This window comes from Lissotriton helveticus, chromosome 10 (assembly GCF_964261635.1).
Source record: "Lissotriton helveticus chromosome 10, aLisHel1.1, whole genome shotgun sequence".
Lineage (NCBI taxonomy): Eukaryota > Metazoa > Chordata > Amphibia > Caudata > Salamandridae > Lissotriton > Lissotriton helveticus.
The window spans coordinates 923168445-923191634 of NC_136071.1; the positions used below are offsets into that span (position 1 = coordinate 923168445).

At 42.4% G+C, this 23190-nt stretch overlaps 1 protein-coding gene across 1 annotated transcript in view; it reads left to right on the forward strand.

Moving 5' to 3' along the window:
- The window catches only part of CUBN (cubilin), a 1583269-nt gene that overhangs the window by 1474349 nt on the left and 85730 nt on the right, over window positions 1-23190 (forward strand). Inside the window, exons 60-62 of the mRNA XM_078663578.1 lie at window positions 2550-2755; window positions 6183-6345; window positions 18798-19006. Coding sequence (XP_078519704.1) covers window positions 2550-2755; window positions 6183-6345; window positions 18798-19006 — 578 coding nt within the window. The remainder of the gene's footprint in view (window positions 1-2549; window positions 2756-6182; window positions 6346-18797; window positions 19007-23190) is intronic.

The window sequence follows — 23190 nt, forward strand, 5'->3', positions numbered from 1 at the left end:
ACCAAGGAAACCCTTTCCTAGGTTGGCAAACCAGCTTCCAACCTTTCCAAATCCCTTACCAACAGTCTCCCATGTATTCTCTTGGGTCAAGTCCTCGATCTCATAATGGATCGCAGTAATGTTGCTTATATATGTCTCCAGATCCTTAGAGTTGTCTGGTATATAAGTGCAGCATTCCTGAATCTTCAAACGTTTACAGACTCCGCCCTCTTTTGCTAGGAGGACGTCTAGGGCAAGACGGTTCTGTAAAACCATTGTCCTTATCGACAACATCTCACCCTCAACCAACACTAATGACTTGGCTGTATTCATTGACAGTTCATCCACTACAGTTGCTAACCGTCTTATCTTGATGTCATTCAAAATGACTCCTAACATAGGTATCGCTGCTCCAAACACATCTCCAATCACTGCTCCAGCACTCTCCCCCCGCTTAACCATCCTCTGCTACCAACTGAAAAGGCGGGATTTCACTTCTTGAGTCTGCTTACCATTCTCCAGAATCCCGTCACAGGTCGACTGGACCTTTTTACCTGTCATAGAGTGAATTTAGGCAATCTAGTCACAACTAAATAAATCAATTTCAGAATACCCAATTGCTTTCCCCAAAGAACCACTGACTAAAGACTGAATTTAAAAGGTTTATTACATAACCAAAAATAACTGGAGATACAGGCACCTCAGCAAGAGGTTCAGAAGATAAACAGGTACTAGTACAAACATAATCCTACGGAAAAGTCTTAACCGACTAATGAAAAGAACGAGAATCAATTCCAGAACCATTAAACTAAACAGGATAGCTATAACTTGTGTCTGGTGCTCATCAGGATAAAAGACATAAATTCAGATTAGTCTGTCCCTACTCTATGCTAGATGACATCCCTACTCAACAATAGCCCAACCTAAACAAAGGTGTCAGCCGTGGAGACTTCCTAAGAAGTTCGCCACCTTCTCTCTTAGACTAAAATTTCCATCACTGCTGCTAAGCTCCTTGCCCATGCGACCGCTCTCTCTAGCTCCTCAGCCATCTGCTCTGCCTCCACCCTCGGGGCACTGTCCCTAATACGAAACCCCACAATGTTGTCGACACGCCTATAGGTACGCCCATCTAGAAGGTATTGAGTTCTGTAAAATTCCACATGGCGAGGATCCATCTTTGTCCGTTCAGCCGTCCTTGGGTCTCAGGCTCTTCATCCTTTCAAGTTGCCTCCTTGAATTCCGGGTCTACTCCTCCATGTCTAGGTCTAGAATCCCAACATACACACACAATGGGCCCTTCTACTACACTATCTGCTTGATGAGGCGCCTGCAAAGGAATACACACAAATAACTCGCAGTCTATGATTATTGCAACATTTCTAAAGGTCACATCTATCAATCCTGTCTACAGCTCAATGTTTAAGCAAGACATTTCTCAACAGGCCTGCACCGTTTCCATTAACTAGGCCTCTGCTTGTGTTATAGGCCCAACGTTTTACATTAACTTGTTCTCTTAGTTCACTAGGCATCAAACCTTAAACAGTAAATGCATCTTCTACTTTAAGCAAAGATATATATATATATGTAATTCGTTACGTTTCAGATAACGCAGATCTCAAATTCTATTTCATTGTTAAACACACGTTGCACAGGAGAAGGTTTAATTTTACAAGCATCTATATATGTCAGCAAGCATGGATTGCACTTTGTAACATTGGCTCTGCACATATTCTGATACCAATTCACTTTAGCACTTTTCATACCTTGCATCTAACTATGATTAACAGGCCTCTATATATGCGGGTGCTGACTACTTGTACATATGCTGCACCCCTACAAATTTCACTGTAAATGGCGCTCTCTCAGTTCCCCCCTTTGATGACCCGTGTCATCACCACCCTCACTTCATCCGCAGGGTAAGAACTGAACTAAACAGAGCTTGTTGCCATTTTTCCCCTCTTGAGCATCTCCAATGCTCTCAAACTGCGTTATTGATTATCTTGCAGTCTTTCCATTCGCATCTCTTGCACTCTCATTGATATCGCCAATCTATTCGCCTTGTACCACTTGCACAACCTCACTAAATCCCACAAGGCGATCACACATTCCACTGCTATGATAAGGGGTTTCAGTACAAAACCAAGGAAACCCTTTCCTAGGTTGGCAAACCAGCTTCCAACCTTTCCAAATCCCTTACCAACAGTCTCCCATGTATTCTCTTGGGTCAAGTCCTCGATCTCATAATGGATCGCAGTAATGTTGCTTATATATGTCTCCAGATCCTTAGAGTTGTCTGGTATATAAGTGCAGCATTCCTGAATCTTCAAACGTTTACAGACTCCACTTTGTAACGTTGGCTCTGCACATATTCTGATACCAATTCACTTTAGCACTTTTCATACCTTGAATCTAACTATGATTAACAGGCCTCTATATATGCGGGTGCTGACTACTTGTACATATGCTGCACCCCTACAAATTTCACTGTAAATGGCGCTCTCTCACATATAAAGTCAGGTATGCCTCTCAGGAATTCACATTGACATGCTCATTCTCTGCTTGTGTTGCAGGCCCGCAGCACGGGTGTGGAGGCTACCTGGCAAACCCCAGCGGTAGCCTCAGCTCGCCAGATGCCAACCGTGACGGGAAGTACGACAACAACCTGAACTGTGTGTGGACCATCGCGGCACCCGTCAACAAGATCATCAACTTCACTTTCTCGGCCTTTGTACTGGAGGCGGCATCAGGAGGCAACTGTATATACGACTATGCGAGGGTAAGAGCAAAGGATCGAGATGTGATGAAAGGAGACAGAAAGAACTGGTTGTGCGCTGCCTCACTGCAGTAGAAAGAGTGCGCATTTGCTATTTCATGGGGTTATAATAAGAAATGGAATAGCTTATGCATGAGGGGCATTATCAGGGCCCTTATTTACAAGCCCCCTGCGCTGTCCATATCTCACTTCTTCCTATGTTGAAAGTGACGGACCGGCGGCGCAATGGGTTTGTAAATAAGCCGCATAGTTTCCTCTCGCTAAGTTACGAGTTCAGTTGAAGGTAAAGGATAGGCCTGAGAGGTAAATTCCGTTTCGCTCGTGGAATTTGCGAAATTTGGGTAATTTCGCGTTCTGTGGAAAACGCGAAATTGACCAATATTCGGCATTCCGCGAGTTCGCAATTTTTTTTGCTTGTTCGCATTCTCAAAATGTGTGTTCGTGAGATATTTCCCCCCGAGCACGCAAACAGCCATTGCGAACAGGAAAAAAGCATTGCGAACAAGAAATTCCACGTGTTTGCGGAATTTCTGCTTGTTCGCAGACATTTTTACCCATTTCACGGAGATTTCCATAACGCGATTACTCAAATTCCGCCCACCTCTAGTAAAGGACACATAGTGGCATCATTGGAGGGCTAGCTGGGCACGTTGCCCATCTGTAAGTGTCCTCCCCCTCCACCCTCCCATCTTGGGTCCCAGGGTCGGATTGGGATTAGAAATCACCCAGTAACGCTAAAAAAAGTGGCCCACATTTGCATATTGCCTTTCCGCAAACCACTGCCTCTGCAAAATTTTATTTAAAAAAGGGGGTTTTAAACAAACGCACAGATTTGTTTACACTGGTGAAAGACACCTGAAAACATGTCAGGCCACTTCTGCTTAGGCCCCCTGCCCGCTCACTATGCATGCATTAATGGGCCGGCCCAGCAAGAGACAGGGAGTGCACGACTGCCGTTGATAAGAGGGAGGTAGTGGACACCCATCTGCCTCCAGAAAGGCCACTCAGGCACCCACTGGGCCGCTGGAGGCATCGAACACAGGCACCGCCCAAATCAGCCCCCCAAGGCTACCCAAAAAAGAAGTCCACAGCAGGATTTCAGATACTGGCCCCTCGTGCATTGCCCGAGTGCCCACGTTACCAATCCGACGCCATGGGTTCCATCACTGAACGAACAGCTGCAGCCAGTAAAACAAGCATTGGTAAATGCATTATGTTTCACATACATGATTAATAATAAGCTGTTTTCTTGTAAGTTTTAGCTTGCTGAGTAGTTGTACAATATAAGTTACAGGAAGTCTGTTAACGTTTTGTGACTTTTTTATGTACAAAAAGCTAATATTTTGTGCTGATACTAGTAGTATAGTGCAGGTAAGTAATAGCAACATTTTGAAAAAGGAAATGAAGGAGGGAAATAATATGTTATGTTACAGGTTTTTTAAAGCGCGCAGCTGCCCCAGCAAAGAGGCGTCCCGGCGAATTCATTGATGTAATAGCAATATTATCTGAATAGAGGAGGTCTGCCAACTTTTGCCCGGTGTCGCTGCACCTGCTGCACCATTCAAATCATGCCCTTAGTGCTTGCAAGATAACTGCAATTCTGACTACTTGTTTAGTAGTAAAATGTAGCAAAACTTAGTGTTTAGAGGTGTTATGACAACTTTTTACCGCAACGCCACTGCACCTGCTGCACCATTCAAATAATGACCCTATTACCTGTAAGGTAACTACACTTGTGACTGCCTGTTTAGTAGTAAAATATTACTGTATTTGGTGTTTAGAGGGGTTTCTAGAGCTTTGGGCCCCAGTGTCACTGCACCTGCTGCACCCTTGAAATATTGAAGCTAGTGCCTGCATGGTAACTACAATTGTGGCTGCTTATTTAGTAATTAAATATAGCAATATTTGGTGTTTAGATTTCTGACAACTTTTGGTCCCAGTGCCACTGCACCTGCAGCACAATTGAAATAATGCCCCTAGTGCCAGTTAGATAACGGCACTTGTGACTGTCTTGTTTAGTAGTAAAGTTTATCAATATTCTGTGTTTATTGGGGTCCCTAGAGCTTTTGGTGCCGGTGCCACTTCATCCGCTGCACCATTCAAATCAAGCCCTTTTTAACTGCAAGATAATTTCAATTTTGTTTGCCTGCATAGTAGTAAAATATAGCAATATTAGGGGTGTAGAGGAGTTCTGAGAACATTTGGGTCTGGTGCCAATGCACCTGCTGCACCATTCAAATCATGACCCAATTGTCTGCAAAGTAACTGCACTTGTTTCTTTAGTAGTAAAATATAGCAATATTAGGTGTTTAGTGGTGTGACTAGAGCTTTTGGTACTGATGCTTCTGAACTTGCTGCATCACTCAAATCATGACCCTATTCCCTGCTAGATAAATGCACTTGTGACTGTCTTGTTTAGTAGTAAAGTTTAGCAAAAATCTGGGTCTAGTGGGTTCCTAGAGCTTTTGGCCTCAGTGCCACTGCACCTGGTACACCATTCAAATAAAATCCCTTTTAACTGCAAGTTAACTACAATTGTGACTGCCTGTTTAGTAGTCAAATTTAGCAATATTATGTGTTTAGGAGAGTTCTGACCATTTTTGGGCCCTGTGCTACTCCACCTGCTGCACCATTCAAATTGTGACCCTGTTGTCTGCAAGGTAACTGCAAGTTTGGTTTCCTGTTTAGGAATAAAATATAGCAATATTAGGTGTTTAGTGGGGGCCTGAAGCTTTTGGTCCCAGTGCCACTGCACCTGCTGCACTATTGAAATCATGACCCTAGTGCTTGATGGATAACTGAACTGATGACTGCATGTTTAGTTGTAAAATATAGCAATATTAGGTGTTCAGAGGAGTTCTGACATCTTTTGGGCCCGGTGCCACTGCCCCTGCTCCACCATTCAAACATTGGCTGGGATTATTTCAAGCAGATAACCTGCCACCTTTTTATTTTCCCCCACCTTATACATTGGCATAAGAATTTTCAGACTTGTTAATCGCCCAGAAATATACGGGCACACTTTGAGCCTTCTTCATATTCACCAGATACTGTTTATTTTTTCCAGTCAAATAAAGTTAATTTGAAAAAGATATCGTCGGAGACCAGAGCTTCCTGCATGTGCTTGCTAATGCAGTTTACTGATAAAGCAGTGGCAGGATGGGTACAAATAACACAAAGGAAAACCATTCTCTGCTGATGAGCTAATGAGCTGATGAGAGAATGGTCCAGGATAGGTCTTACTGCGGATAGAGCTGTCAATGACTTTAAAGCACCGACATACATACAGGGGCAAGAGTCTTTGTAGGAGCAAAGATTTGGGTGATGCTCAATTTGTTTCATGCAGATTTCGAGTGATCACAGTTACCAGAGGAATTACCTTCCCGCCACCACTGAGAACGCTTAGTAACATGCTGCATTTCTCTTCCAGCTGTATGATGGAGATAATGAAAATGCCAATGTAGTTGGTACCTTCTGTGGCTCCAGTTTACCAGCTGCATTTATCTCCACTGGAAACTTTTTGACAGTTAAGTTTGTCTCTGACGGTACCGTGGAAAGGGATGGCTTTAATGCAACTTACACAATAATAGAGCGTAAGTACCTTATAACTTACAACTTTTTGTAATCACTTTGTACTACACAGCCAGTACCAAAGCTATGATATGCACATTTAATTGTGTGCAAAAGCTCATAAAATTATATTAATGCATGCCAATTTGACATTTTGAAAATGTTCCTGCTGTCTTTTCTCACTGCTTAATTGCTTATCTAAGTGCCTTTACCAACAAATTTCATGTAAACAGCACATATGTTCACAGTTCCGGCAAGCTGTATAATATAAGTATTATTATGCACTTTATATAAATATTACTGTCTAAATGTATTTTGTCACATAGTGTAGCTCTAGGAATATAAGACCAGCTGTACAAAGCCCTTTGGAGCCACAAACCCTTCAATTCTCCTAATCACAAAATCAAACATCGATGCTTTGCTTAACCAAATCAAAAGGGTAGAAAATGGCTTTTGCAACCTTTCCTGAATTACAAACAAAAGGGAACGTAAAAGAGGAGCCCCCCCCTAGCTGAGATTTAGAAAAGGATGCAATCAATGGTTTGTGACCACAATAGTGGTGGTAAACCACAGATTAGTAGCTGTAAATTATTCACAAAATACACACTTTCTGGGTAAGGGTCCAGCTTTTCTATATATATTCCGGTTCCTGAGGTGCCCAAAGGGTGAGAAGCACCAGAACAGCGAGAGAAGAGGGGTGCCAAAAGAGGCATGCAGAAATTTGCAAGTGAAGTACAGAAGAAGCAAGAGCAGTGCAGTAAGAAACAACAGAGGCGCAGAAGGAGGCAGGAGGGGAACAGAAAGAGGCAAAAGAAGTGCAGAAACAAGCAAGAGGGATTCAGAAAGAGGCTAGAGGGATGCCGAAAGAGGCAAGAGAAGTGCAGAAAGAGGCAAGAGAGGTGCAGAAAGAGGCAAGAGAGGTGCAGAAACAGGCAAGAGAAGTATAGAAAGAGGCAAGAGAATTGCTAAAAGAAGCAACAAAGGTATAGAAAGAGGCAGGAGAAGTACAGTAAGAGGCAAGTGAGATGGAGGAAGAGGCTAGAGAGGTGCAAAAAGAGGGAAGACGAGTGCAGAAAAAGACAACAGGGGTGCAGAAAGAAGCAAGACAGGTGCAGAAAGAGGTATGGGAATGTGCAAAATGAAGCCACTGATCCAAAAAGAGGCAAGAGAAGTGCAGAAAGAAGCAACAGAGGTGCAGAAGAAGGCAGGAGAACTGCAGAAAAAGGCAAGAGAGTTGCAAAAACTGTCAAGTCAGGGGCAGAAAAGGGGAACAGGGGTGCAGAAAGAGGCAAGAGAGGTACATAAAGAGGGAAGAAGGGTGCAGAAATAGGCAAAAGGAGTACAGAAAGAAGCAAAAGAAGTGTAGAAAGAAGCAAGAGAAGTGCAGAAAGAAGCAACAGAGGTGCGGAAAGAGTCAAGGGGTGCAGAGAGAGGGAAGAGGGGTGCCAAAAGAGGCATGAGGGGTGCAGAAATTTGCAGGAGAGGTACAGTAAGAAACAAGAGAGGTGAAGAAGGAAGCAGGAGGGGAACAGGAAGAGGCAAAAGAAAAGCAGAAACAAGCGAGAGGGATGCGAAAAGAGGCTAGAGGGATGCAGAAAGAGGCAAGAGAAGTGCAGAAAGAGGCAAGAGAGGTGCACAAAGAGGGATGAGCGGTGCAGAAAGAGGCACAAGGGGTGCAGAAAGAAGCAAGAGAGGTGCAGAAATAACCAAGAGAAGTGCATAAAGAAGTAACAGAGATGCAGAAACAGGAAGAAGAGGTGCAGAAAGAAAGACGAGAGGCGCAGAAAGGAAGAAGAGGGGTGCAGAAATTTGCAAGAGAGGTGCAGAAAGAAGCAACAGAGATGCAGAAAGGGGGAAGTGCGGAGGAGAAAGAAGCAAGAGGGATACAGAAAGAAGTAAGAGTTGTATAAAGAAATAAAAGAAGTGCAGAAAGAAGGAAAATCGGTACAGAAAGAGGAGAGAGGGGAGCAGAAAGAGGGAAGAATGGTGCAGAAAGAGGCACAAGGTATTCAGAAAGAAGGGACAGAGGTGCAGAAAGAAGCAACAGAGGTGCAGAAAGAAAGATGAGGGGACGAAAAAGGCAAGAGAAGTGCAGAAAGAAGCAACAGAGGTGCAGAAAGGAGGAACAGGGTTGGAGAAAGTGTCAAGAGGGATGCAGAAAGAAGCAAGAGAGATGCAGAAAGTAGCACAAAGAGTACAGAAAGAAGGAATAGAAATGCAGGAGCTGCTGAAAGAGGCATGAAGGGTGCAAAAAGAGGCAAGAAAAGTGCAGAAAGAAGCAAAAGAGTTCCACAAAGAGGGAAGAGGCTTATAGGAAGAGGCAAGAGGGGTGCAAAAAGAAGCAAGTGAGGTGCAGAAAAGGCAAGAGAGGTGCAGAAAGAGGCAAGAGAGGTGCAGAAACATGCAAGAGAAGTGCTGAAAGAGGCAAGAGAATTGCAGAAAGAGGGAAGACAAGTGCAGAAAGAGACAGCAGGGGCGCAGAAAGAAGCAAGACTGGTACAGAAAGAGGCATGAGAAGTGCAGAATGAAGCAACAGGGGTGCAAAAAGAGGGAAGGGAAGTGCAGAAAGAAGCAACTGAAGTGCAGAAGGGGGAAGAGAACTGCAGAAAGAGGCAAGAGAGTTGCAGAAACCGTCAAGACAGGGGCAGAAAAGGGGAACAGAGTACAGAAAGAGGCAAGAGAAGTGCAGAAAGAGGGAAGAAGGATGCAGAAAGAGGCACGAGGGGTGCAGAAAGAAGCAAGAGAGGTTCAGAAAGAAACAAAAGAAGTGCAGAAAGAAGGACTAGAGGTGCAGATAGAGGGGTGCAGGAAGAGGTATGAGGGGTGCAGAAAGAAGCAAGAAAGGTGCAGACCGAAACAAAAGAAGGCAGAAAGAAGCAACAAAGGTGCAGAAAGAGACAAGAGGGGAGCATAAAGAGGGAAGAGAGGGCCATAAAGAGTCAAGAGAAGGTCAGAAATAGGAAACAGAGGTGCAGAAACAGGAAGAAGAGGTGCAGAAAGAAAGGAGAGGTGCAGAAAGAAAGAAGAGGGGTGCAGAAATCTGCAAGAGAGGTGGAGAAAGAAGGATGAGCAGTGCAGTAAGAAACAACAGAGGTGCATATGGAGTCAAGAGAGGCACAGAAAGAGGCAAGAGGGGTGCAGAAAGAGGCATGAGGGGTGCAGAAAGAAGCAAGAGAGGTGCGGAAAGAAGCAACAGAGATGCAGAATGGGGGATGTGGGGAGGAGAAAGAGGCAAGAGGGATACAGAAAGAAGTAAGAGAGTTGCAGAAAGAAACAAAAGAATTGCAGAAAGATGGAAAATAGGTGCTGAAAGAGGTAAGAGGGTAGCAGAAAGAAGGGACAGAGGTACAGAAAGAAGCAAGAGAAGTTCAGAAAGAAGCTACATAAGTGCAGAAAGAGGGATGAGGGGTGGAAAAAGAGGCAAGAGAAGTGCAGAAAGAAGCATCAGAGGTGCAGAAAGAGGGATGAGGGTTGGAAAAAGAGGCAAGAGAAGTGCAGAAACAAGCAAGAGAGATGCAAAAAGGGGGAATGGGATAGAGAAAGTGGAAGAGGGGTGCAAAAAGAAGCAAGAGAGGTGCAGAAAGAAACAAAAGTAGAGCAGTAAGAAGGAACAGGGGTACAGAAAGAGGCAAGAGGGGTGCAGATAAAAGCACAAGTGGTGCAGAGAGAAGCAAGAGAGGTACAGAAAGAAGCAAGAGTAGTGCAGAAAGATGCAACAGAGGTGCAGAAAGAGTCAAGAGGGGTGCAAAAAGAGGGAAGAGGGGTGCAGAAAGAGGCATGAGGGGTGCAGAAAGAGGCATGAGGGGTGCAGAAAGAAGCAAGAGAGGTGCAGAAACAAACAGAGGTACAGAAAGGTGCAACAGAGATGCAGAAAGAGGGATGGAGAATGAGGCAAGAGGGGTACAGAAAGAAGCAAGAGAGGTGCAGAAAGTAACAAAAGAAGTGAAGAAAGTAGGAACAGAGGTGCCGAAAGAGGCAAGAGGAGTGCAGAAAGAGAAGAGGGGTGCAGAAAGAGGCACTAAGGGTGCAGAATGAAGCAAGAGTGGTACAGAAAGAGGCAAGATAAGTACAGAAAGAAGCAACAGACATGCAGAAAGGGGGAAGAGGGGTAGAGAAAGAGGCAAGAGGGGTACTGAAAGAAGCAAGAGAGGTACTTAAAGAAACAAAAGAAGGGCAGAAAGAAGCAACAGAGGTGCAGAAAGAGGCAGGAGGGTGCAGTTAGAGAGGTACTTAAAGAAACAAAAGAAGTGCAGAAAGAAGGAACAGAGGTGCAGAAAGAGGCAGGAGGGTGCAGTTAGATGGAAGAGGGGGAAGAAACAGGCAAGAGGAGTGCAAAAAATGTAAGAAGGGTACACTAAGAAGCACGAGAAGTGCAGAAAGAAGCAACTGAGGTGCAAAAAGACATAAGGGGTGCAGAAAGAGGTAGGAGAGGTGCACAAAGAGGCAAGAGGGGTACAGAAAGAGGCAGGAGGGGTACAGAAAGAGATAATAGAAGTGCACAGAGGTCAAGTGTATAATCATGTGATGGATCCTGATACATATTCTGCACTCGATTACAACCCTCCTGAAGTATTCTCCAATATATTGAAGTGTTTATTGCTAAGATCTGTTGACAATGGTGTCATCACCTAGAAAGTTAGCAGATATCTTATGCAAGCCCATCCTAAGACCCATTGTTTCAACTAGAGGAAGCCTTCAGGAACCTGTGGGCAAGTTTCTAGACACACATCTACAACCTGTTGTGCTAAGGATGAGCACCTACATCAGAGACACCACTGAATTTATTTAAAAAATAAATCAAATCTCTTTTATGGAAGATGATGAGATATGGTTATGTACGATTGGTGTCAAATACTTATACACCTCATTCCCACATAATCTGTGGCTAGAAGCCTTTGAAGAACCCTTGATGAACTCCAATCTTGACCAAAGTTTTCAAATATTTATCATGGAATTGTTACACTTCACACTTTGCCAGAGTTATCTTAAATGTGAGGACCAGTGGTTTTTATAGCTCACTGGCACTTCCATGGGCAACTGCGCCGCCCCAGCTTACGCTAATATCTTCATGAGTAAATTTGAGGAAAACAACATTTTGGATTGACTAGTAAGAAAAAACACGCTTTAGCGTTCTTAAGATATATTGACGACATTTTCATCCTATGGAAGGGGTCACATACCAGCCTCATAACAGCATTCACTGCATTGAACGACATCAACGATTGAATACAATTCATGGACGATCTTGATGAAAACACCATCACCTTTTTGGATGTACAAATCATTAGAGTTCGTAATAAATTGGAAACTAACATCTTTAGTAAAGCAACTGACAGAAACAACATGTTGCATTATACCAGTTTTCACCAAAAATCCTTCAAAAATCACTTACCCTATTCTCAACTACAATAGTGTCAAACCCCATCACTTCCAATGAACAAATGCATGTCATGTTAAAAAGATTTGACCAAAGAGGTTACCCCAAGAGTATTTTAGAACAAGCCAGAACGTGCAGCATGAGCAGATCTAGAACTGAATTAATCACCAAAACACAAAAAGGCACAAAACGCATGGTTGTGGTGTCTACATTTTCCACCATGTGCAACCGATTAAAAACCTCGATCACCCAACACTGGTCTATTTTAGCCATGGAGCTTGACTTCAAAGGTATTTTCAGTGAGACGCCCATTTTTGCATATCAAAGAGGTAAAAACATCAAAGACTTGATTACACAAAGGATAAAAGACCCACAGAAAACCACACATAAAGGGATCGTAACCCTGTTACAATTGCAGTAATTGTAATACCGTAATAAAGGGATCTTGGACAACCCATTCCATGAAAGGCACCAGAATTTACCTAAGAGTGACTGTGAAATTTGACACCAAAAATGTCATATACTTGTTGAAATGCCCAAGTGGTCTGGTTTACGTGGGAAAGACTGAAAGAAGAATCAAGACCAGGATACAAGATACAAGAACACAAGAGCAACATTTGCACCAAAAATACGAAATCCGTGGTCGCCAACCACTTTGTTGAAAATAATCAAAACTTCAGTCAACTTACATTTTTTATTTTGGAGGTCATTGAGAAGCAAAAAGGGAAAGATAATAACAATAGTTTACTTCAAAGAGAAAACTTTTGGATCAAATTTCACAATTCTTAGAAACCTAACTGTCTCAATGACAGAATGCAATCTTTATGTAATCTCTAACAGTTTTACATAGTAATGGACGTTCATCTTAGGACATTGGACATTTGAATTGTATCTTTACATAGCCTTCCTCCGGTATTTACATGGTTATCAATTTGCACACACAATACATTGTGTTTCGTTTCATTCTCTTTCTGATTCAAAGCCATCACCTTGGGGCATGACACTTTGGGGAACTTTTCACTGTCCTAAAATGATTCTTTTGGTGTGTATGCACCATTTTATTCTTTTACTCTTTTACTCTTTGGACACTCGGATTCAGTTTTCGAACATTCCACAATTATGGTCTAATTTACCTTGTTTACACCTTCACGTACGGGGTCTTGGCACTTTTCTTGGCCGTACCTCGTGTTCATCTGCACTCACACTTTGTAAGAGGATTCGAAAAAACAGTTGGTCAATTTTCCAAGGTGTGTTTATTGAGTAATTTTCCCACTTTCCTTTTCCCAAAAAGTCAACTTCACCAATTCAAAAGAGGAATTGCTAATAGACCAGGATGTTTCCAAAGGTCTGGCAAGCCCAGGATAAATAAAGTCTGCTTAACATATTTCAACAAGGGGAGTGCCACTGAGCCTCAATTATACAGGATGTCTCTCAAACCTACCCTGTCGAGTTCTAGTTCCTCAGTTAGACATATTTGCTTCCAATATAGATTCAGTTTGAACCTAATATTAACAGTTATCGGTTGCATGGCCGGGTCTATTCTAAAAAAGGCTAGTGGAGTGCTTTTCGGGTAGTCTCATTGCAGACCTCAAGAATTTGTTCTCAGCAGACCCCAATAACTGTACATGACTGTGGCCCCATAGTTCAGAGCCATATATGGCGGCAGCCACAACTTGAGCTCTCCAGATCTCCATAATAGGGGCACTGGGTGGGAAGAGATAAACTTTTCAAAACGTGCTTTGACTGCTGCCCTGTGGGTTAGTAAGAGGGTACGCTTTGAGATTTGGCTAGCCCAAGAGTTACTTCTTGAGAGACGAACTCCCAGGTGGGTAAATTCTGAGACCCTCTTGGGTCTTGTTCCATCCAGTTTCAGGGGCCCTCTGAAATGTTTGAGAGGGTTTATTGTCATGAATTTGGTAGTTAGGTATCACGACTGAGCCGTGATTAGTACACAAAAGTTTAAACCTGGCAAGGTGAGTCTCATTTCCCTTTAGTGTTTTCGATACCAATAGGGTATCATTGGTGAACAATAATGCTGGAGTTTTTGTATCACCCAGTATGGAGGAGTAGGCTTCACAGCCCACGACAAAATCTTCACAACCACTAATGAATAACAGAAATAGAGTAGGGGCAAGTACACAGCCTTGCCTTACCCCTTTATCAAATGTTAGTTTAAACATTTGTTCCCCATTGACAGCCCATGTTATTTGTGCGTAATTATCTAGGTGGAGAAACACAATTATATTTAACAGGACGGCGGTAACCCAGTATCCCTTAAGATTCTGCAGAGTTTGGCTCTTGGATCCATTTCAAAGGCAGCCCTTATGATACATAAAGGCTGCCTTTGTTTATGTCCACCACTTTCCAGCTAAGGAGCTGAACTCTAAAGACCTGATCTATTGTACTCGTTTTACAATGGAACCCCGCCAGAAACTGTGATGATTTATTATTATTCTCCACCCAAGACATCAATTTGTCCAAAATGTATTTGTTAAATATTTGTTAAATATTTGTGGGCATTGTCAATGAAATTTATTGGATGATATATGGCTGGGACAGATCTTAGGTTACACAAAAGGGTAAACCCGGAATCGCTGGGACCTTGTTACTTAACAATATATAATGGGGTGGTCCCAGTATTTATAACATCACAAGTGTTAAAGGTCAAGACAAACTGCAAAACAAAGATTCAAAATATGCAAATCATATCAGACTTTAAGGTTCAGTGTTGTTTAATCACACCGAGACTGGTGAGAATTTCTTCAGCGTAGAAAATACACATTGTACATTTGTTATATAACTAGCAACATTCCAGTGCCCATGGAACGGGGTCGGGATGGGAAAGCCTGTGATTCTGGTGAGGTAGTGGGATGGAGAATGTGCAAATCACAAATAATGCAAGCACATATTATTCATATGCCTGAAAGGAACATGAATCAAACTAACATAAAATTGAAGTACACAATGTCTATACGTATATGCCATGTAACATATAATTTCTCAGTAATTCAAGTACTGTAGATAAGACGGGCATTTGATGGTTGTCGACGTTTCGACTCCCTAGGAGACGAAGGCCTCTTCGAGAGCCTTACTGGTGGGGTCTTCCTCAGGGCAGTGAGTGGGTGAAGTGGGGTTACTGGGCACCTAAGGAGAGAAAGGATGGTAAGTCACATCCCTAGTGAATATGGTGGAAAAATAAAAACGTCCCAGGGAACTGGGTGTAAGATATATAATTACCGTGAATGGGGAGACAGGGTCCTCTCACAAATCAATGGTGGGGACAAAACAGGCGACACTTAGCAACGATAAGGGAGGAGGGAGAAGCCACCTGAAAGAATAAGGTGACCGTCAGCCAGGCCTTTGAAATTGGTATGGCTGGGAAGACATATGATGTTCGGCTCGTGAGCGCATAACTTACTCTGAAGATGAATTTGAAAATGCCCTGTCTGAGTGGATCTAAGGAACAGGATGAGCTGAGGTACAAATCCAATAGTACACAAACGTCGGGATCCTGAGTTAATCAAGGGAACTAATCGGGGAGAAGAGGAGAAACAGCTAGCATACAAAGCACCAGTATTGGGTAGTGCATGAAGATTAAAAATGCATCTGGATCTACAAGTATAGAGGCGCCTGACTGACACCGGTCGCCAACTGGGTGTGCAGGAGAGTTTTGTCTTCCCTTCATTCCTTATTATACAAGGAGGAATTATCTGGATCTGAATTTTTGTTTCAAATGAGCAGGTTTGGTAAACTAAAGCTTTTTCAGATCCTCAAAACATTTAGTATGGAGATCCTTAAGGTATGCAGACGATACCCAACTCCTCTTCCCGTTTAAAATCATGACTCCTGAGGTGCGTAACTCCTTTGTACAGGGAATGAAAGAGGTGGCACATTGGATGGCAGCTAATTTCCTTCAGTGTAATGTCTCTAAGACTGAGGTTATGCTTTTTGGGGAAGCCAAACGGCTATGGACTCAAGATCTCGGCCCAGTCCCTACTCCCAAAGTGGTAGTGAAAGATCTAGGAGTTAAGCTGGATCAGGAGCTTGCCCTTAAACATCACGCTAATCAAGTAGTAAGCTCCTGTTTCCATATCATTGGCCTTCTACGACGGGTATTTCCCCTCTTACCTGATTCCACCAGGAAAACACTAATTCAGTCGCTCGTGCTGAGCAGACTGGATTACTGTAACGGTTTGCTGCTAGCCGCCAATGAGGGGGTTATTGCCAGATTACAAGTCGTGCAGAATACTGCTGCACGACTTGTCTGTAATGCCCCAGCCCGCACCCCCTCAATCCCATTACTAAGTAAACTTCATTGGCTCACCGTGAAACAGAGGGTGTTGTTTAAAATATGCTGTACCATTCACAAATGCCTTACTGGAAAAGGCCCTGACTACCTAACCAAAAAGTTCATTCCCTATGCCCCTTCAAGGTCTTTGAGATCGGGGGACCAAGAACTGCTTTGTGTCCCTAGGTTCTGGAAATCCCGACAAGGGGGTAGGGCCTTGTCAGTTGCTGGTCCAAAGCTCTGGAATAATCTCCCTCATGACATCAGAACCTGTAAGGAACATTTTCCTTTTAGGAAAAAATTAAAAACTTTCCTGTTCAATTATTAATCCTGATAGGGCATCTGTTATACATTGATAGGGTCTCTGTTCATTGATATTACCAAAGGCGCGGAGATACTCCTCAGGGAGTCGAGTTCCTAGCGCGGTATAAGTCAGTAAATAAATAAATAAATATGTAATGCTCTCGTAGCTGAGAATTACTTCAATATCAATAAGTTCTGACCACAAATACATATCTAACAAAAAATATTCGATTTTACTCAAAACAGTTTTCTTCTAAAGGTGGGTTTCCGACTCAATTTAGATGCTGTGAGCTTTACATGCTTTCAGGTGGAAGCTAAGTGAAAAATCTATTAACTGGAGGGCAGCCCTAGCCATACATGGGCTACAGGGGCCTTGTAACTGGTGAACATACCATTGTTGGTCCTCATCACGAGCTATATCCCTTATGAATATTAAGGGCTCAAAACAAACATTGAAATTGACACCCACAATGATGGTGGTGGTCTTATCAGCCATTACAATACACTCTTGACAACATTAATATAGTTTGGTAGACAGCAGCCCTTATGGTGCTTCTACTATGTACATTAGCAGTTTTTTGCCATTCCATGAGTAAAATTCTATCTCTAGTATGTCGGGCAAATTAATATTTAATTGCTTTACCTGCAATCTAATGGAACTGCTAACCTATATAGCAAGACCCCCAGATGGTCTGCCATCCCGCGATGCCAGTGCCGGAATAGAAAACGTTCTATATCCTTGCCTGTGGAGTGGAACTCCATCCCATGTTTCCTGAAACATGATGACATCAGCTTTATAAAATGAATACACACCAGTCATCTTGAGGCACTATACTCTTTAGTCCCGCTATAATCTGTGATAACACTGTTAAATGATTAGCTTTGATTATGATGTAAATTGGATTACCCTATATAGATGTTGTTGCAGAGGCCATATCTAGTGGAGCATGTGAAGGGGTAAAAAGAAGAGGCACAGTAACAGAAATATACTCCTGGCACAAATTCGGTGCTGCACTAGTGTGTCCACTCTTATTATTAACATCTGTCAACACCAGTTAGTAAATCAAACACATAAACGATGTAGCTTGAGTTCTCCTGACAATCTCTAATGATGGGGTATTAGAATTAGGAGGGGGGTGTTGTGTGTACATCAAGTACTAAAAGACCATTGACTATGGAAAAAGATTTGAGGGTCAGCTTAATGTGATCAAAATGCCCCTCAAAAGAGAAATGTCGAGAAGCCCTGATAATATCAGGGTGAATCAAGCTATGGCACTTACAGACATCCCTTACCCAGTGAGTGACCTTGTTGATCAGGAAGGCCTCCGTTTCTCTAAGTTGTGACGAAAGCTTGGGAAAACCTATCATGTACACTATTCTATTGTTGGCAGACTTAAACTGTATGTGGCTCCGTCTGAGTTGCCTCTGAAATATGAAGCTGTAGGTTTAATAGAAGGCAGGCAATTGGAAGGTTGTTTGAGTATTTGGGGACCTGGGGCTGGTAACTTGTTATTTAGAGGTGGTATTTAGCGCGGAGATACCCCATGTGGGGCGATTCATGCGCTTTATAAATGAGCCAAATAAATAAAATAAATATTGGAAGAGGGAGTAGGAATCTTGCAGGATGGAATAGATAAACATTGCTTGGTTGAGCATTCTGTGCAGTGTATAGGCACCCATCATAGTGATGCATCTTGTGTGCTATACAATTTGAATTGAGAATTGACCCCTCTGACCAGATGAAAAGAATTGCAATCTGCCCCTCTACTTTCAGTCTCAACTTCTTTGGGGCTTAAGCTTATAGGCCTCCCTGCCTGGTAATATCTCGAAAGGTGTTCGGTCAACTAATGCACCTTAGCACTCAAATTGGTTATCTTGGTCTTGATGAGATTAATAATGTCCAATTGCGTATTTATTGTGCTATCCGACTCAGCATTATTTATGGAATGAATATTGCCAGCTAGTCAGGAAGAGTGCTCTGTACTTTTTAGGCATACCAATTAGTGCACACTATGTGAGATTCTAATGGGACATTAGGTCCCTTTTGTGATTATACTGGGGTACCTCCACTACTTACTAGGATGGATATCAGATTTTCTTAAGTGGATGTTTTGGGGTCGGGATGCTCGGGTCATTGTTCTTTTTTCTGTGAATAACAGGGCCAGTTGCGGGTTCTTTTTTGTGTGCAAAGTATCAATTTCTTTGTTCCAGAATGTAAAGTACCCTTAGAAATAAAGAAAAAAAAAGAAAAGGCAACATGCTGGTTCCATGTGTCACACACACACACACACACATACATACATACATACATACATAAAGAAAAACTGCAAACTTTACAATTGTACATAATATTTGAACAAGTGAGGCATAAGAGTAATTCAGGATCACATTGATTAATGCAGTTAACACAAGAGATGAACTGATGATTCTTATTGAAATACTTGTAGTTTTGATTTTACAACATGGTAAATACAAGTCTCCTATTTAAACATATTTTTGTTTCCTAGCTCTGTGTGGTGGGATTGTCAATGCAACCAACATGCCACAGTCCACAGCATCTCCCTTTTTTCCAAGTGCTTATCCGCCATTCACTAGCTGCATGTGGATCATCGATTCTCCTCCCCAAGAGCAAGTCAAGCTTGTGGTTCGGACATTCCAACAGCACCAGAATCAGTCCTGTTCTCAGAATTACCTGGAAATGAGCGACTCACCTGTGGTAAGTGTCTAAGATAAGTTAATTGCATAGTTTAAATTTGAACCAGCTTCTGAGAGCTAGCTTTTGAAACAATATAGGTGTATTTGAAAATATTTCCTGAGTTGCTCTATGAATCCTGTTGTGTTTTTCCAGGTGTCGGTCTATTTTCTGTTCCGAGAAACATTTGTTGGTATAATGTTTCATGCAACTGTGACACAATAGTTTCAAAATATTCAATTTTATTTTTAAAACACGCTGTTTAAATACGAAGCATGTTTACAATTTCAAGCACTACTGATTTCGAAATATTAAATTCAAATTATTGTGAATTATTATCTGTTTCATCTGACAGCTTTAAACTATTACTTCTGTGTCACCAGGCACAATTTTGTATACTAATCTGACTGGTTCTTGCTCAATGAAGGAGAGCCTCAGTTTCATCTAAGGAAATAAATATTGTTCTCCTTTCTCTATGTTACCCCTAATCTTGGTCACAGCACTCTTGGGAAGAAGTTTATGTTTTGCAGCAAGGTATGTGCCAATTTCTTGAGATCTGCAAAAACAACAATTGATGGTTAGAATGCAGAACAATGCCTTACATTCACCTCAGTACAGAGATCTGGGTGTAAATACATCGTTTTTTTGCTTCCCATACCATACCAGTTTGAAGCAGCCATATGCAGATCAGTCTTGACCCTGCGCCCAATGGGAACAGTCCAGCCCAAACTGTCAGGCCAGGTCCTCCCTGGACTGGAAACAAGCATCCTAGGACCAGGGTTTCATCTCTCATCAGCCGTGAAAGTTTGACTCCAATGGCATGGAGAGCACAGGACCCACGTCTGGGCATACCCGTTTCACTCGAGGTGCCAAATGCAAAAACAACAATTGAGGGACAGAATGCAGGACAAAGTCTTACATTCACCCCAGTACAGAGATCTGGGCCTAAATCTATCGTTTTTTTGCTCCCCATGCCATATCAGTGTGAACCCAGCCATATGCAAATCAGTCTTGACCCTGCGCCCAATGGGAACAGTCCAACCTAAACTGTCAGGCCACATCCTCCCTGAACTGGAAACAAGCATCCAAGGACCGGTTTCGGGGTTTCGCCCCTCATCAGCGAGGATAGCTTGACTCCAGTGGCATGGAGAGCACGGGACCCACGTCTGGGCATACCCGTCCCACTCTGAGTGACAAATGCAAAAACAACAATTGATGGACAGAATGCAGGACAAAGTCTAACATTCACCCCAGTACAGAGATCTGGGACTAAATCCATTGTCTTTTTGCTCCCCATGCCATATCAGTGTGAACCCAGCCATATGCAAATCAGCCTTGACCCTGCGCCCAATGGGAACAGTCCAACCTAAACTGGCAGGCCACATCCTCCCCGGACTGGAAACAAGCATCCAAGGACCGGTTTTAGGGTTTCACCCCTCATCCGCCAGGATAGCTTGACTTCAGTGGCATGGAGAGCACGGCACCCAGGTCTGGGCATACCCGTCCCACTCTGGGTGACAAATGCAAAAACAACAATTGATGGACAGAATGCAGGACAAAGTCTTACATTCACCCCATTACAGAGATCTGGGCCTAAATCTATTGTTTAATTGCTCCCCATGCCATACCAGTTTGAACCCAGCCATAATCAAATCAGTCTTGACCCAAAGCCCAATGGGAACAGTCCAGCCCAAACTGCCAGACCAGGTCCTCCCAGGACTGGAAACAAGCATCCTAGGACCAGCTTCAGGGTTTCACTCTCATCAACCAGGATAGCTTGACTCCAGTGGCATGGAGAGCATGGGACCCACGTCTGGGCATACCCGTCCCACTAGGGGTGACAAATGCAAAAACAACAATTGATAGACATAATGCAGAACAATGTCTTACATTCACCCCAGTACAGAGATCTGGGACTAAACCCATTGTCTTTTTGCTCCCCATGCCATAGCAGTGTGAACCCGGCCATATGCAAATCAGTCTTTACCCTGGGCCCAAAGAGATCAGTCCAGCCCGAACTGCCAGGCCAGGTCCTCCCTGGACTGGAAATAAGCATACTAGGAATGGTTTCAGGGTTTCACCCCTCATCAGCCAGGATATCTTGACTCCAGTGGCATGAAGAACACGGGACCCACGTCTGGGCATACCCGTCCCACTCGGAGTGACAAATGCAAAAACAACAATTGATGGACATAATGCAGAACAATGTCTTACATTCTGCTTGGCAGTTCAGGCTGCACTGTTCCCACAAGGCACAGGATCAAGACTTATTTGCATATGGCCAGGTCTAAGCCGGCAAGGCATGGTGAGCAAAAGAATGATGGACTTAACCCAGATCTCTTGACTGAGGGTGAATGTTTTAATTTGTTCTGCATTCCGTTCATCAATTGTATGTCTTTTTATTTTCTTGAGAACAGCATCTTAAATTTGATAAAGAGGCAATTGACAAATTCAGAATAGGTAGCACATGAGCTCAGGAGAGCATATGAGTCAACTTTGCCCCGTCCTATACTTGCTGAATTACGTAAAGTGAAGTCTACGTAGTATGACTTCGCTCACAGGAAAATCAGATTCATGGCTCCAAACATAGTTGGTGGACAATTTACTAAAAGGAAAAGGCCGGAAGAATCTGTGAGTGTCTTCAGTATTGTATCAGAATATTGTAGGGTAATTTTCATTAATTACAAATATTGGATCCTAAATATAATGTAAAACGTTACCATTCCATTCAAGTTAAGAATAGTAAACCTACAGCTAGTGTGATGATATTTTTTAAAATAATAGCTAGCACACTATGTTTATGTCATACAATATTTTTGTGAGTCACATTCTCACATATCCTTGAGTCTTCTGTGCACCGAGGGGCAGAAAGATAAATTGAAATAATATACAACACCAACAGGACTCCGACAATAAGGAGAAATAAGGAGAAAATCATGCACTCAGATATTAGTTATAGGTTTGGATGAGGTTGAGCTGTGTCTAAACAGAGTCATCAAAATGCAGTGAAAGTTACAGTAATATCAGATTTTCTAAATAACTTGGAAAATAGTAGCTAGCTAGTGAAGCGGAAAATATAAATAGTGTATCTGGTTCAGAGGATTTGCAGGTTGTTTTTTGCAGATTGCACAAGGTGTGCAAGGAAGCCATCAACACCTCCAATGAGGGAATCATGTTCAATTCTGTTATGCCAAAGTGAAACTTCAACATTTTCAGTCTTATTGGTCCATGTAATTGTTTAAAAGAGAGGATAAATTCTTTTGCCAAATATTTGTTTTCATATGAGCCCTATTCTTTGCAACAGTTGACTAATGTGATCAGGTAGTAGTTATCCTATGGAATTCCACTTGCTGCAGTGTTATAATGTTGTACAGTGTAGCAAGAGTAGTAGATATGAAGGTCTCTGCAGTGATGGTTAAAATATGTTTTATTTATCCTTATAATCTATGCCTTCTCCAATTGCTGAAACATTTCATATTTGGCTTTGATTACTCTGATCACACTAGATGGTTCAATAAGCCAGGGATACATGTTTAATTTCAAAGAAGATGAAATAATATTGCCATACTGCTAGGGGCCCCATCTAGCAAATTACATTTTGAAGATTCTAGTTATTTATGGTAATGTATTTTGTGACATCCGCTTTTGTCTTGAAGAGAGTCTCTGTTTCACTAGGTGCGTAATGTTCTTGTTTGCAAACAAATACATATCCCACCTGTTGTAAGTTCATCAGGATATGATAATCTGTTGTCCAAACACTACACTGAGCAAAATCCACAAAATGTCTAAACATTCATAAACCAATTAGACTCTGCATTTCTGATTCAAAAGTTATCTCTCAACAAGAGTGGATGAGAATCTAATTTTACACAGGAATGTCTTAGAGTACTGAAGATTACAGACCGCTTTAGGTTGTTGAAATTGAACATGCAATATGATTTGCCTAATATGTTTAATTCATTGTAAACGTGGCTGTTACATGCTTTCTAGACACTATTTCTTCATTCAAATTGAGTGAATTAAGTTATGAGTAACTTTTCAGAAAGATTGAATAATGCTAATGTTTGCCAACTGTTCACAAATGTCACTAAAGCAGTTTTCCAATGTTTTTTCCTTGTCCTAAACACTGGCCACATTCAACATACAATCATAAATTAAGAGATATACAAAGAAAGCCTTTTGGCAGACCATATTGTTGCATAACACTC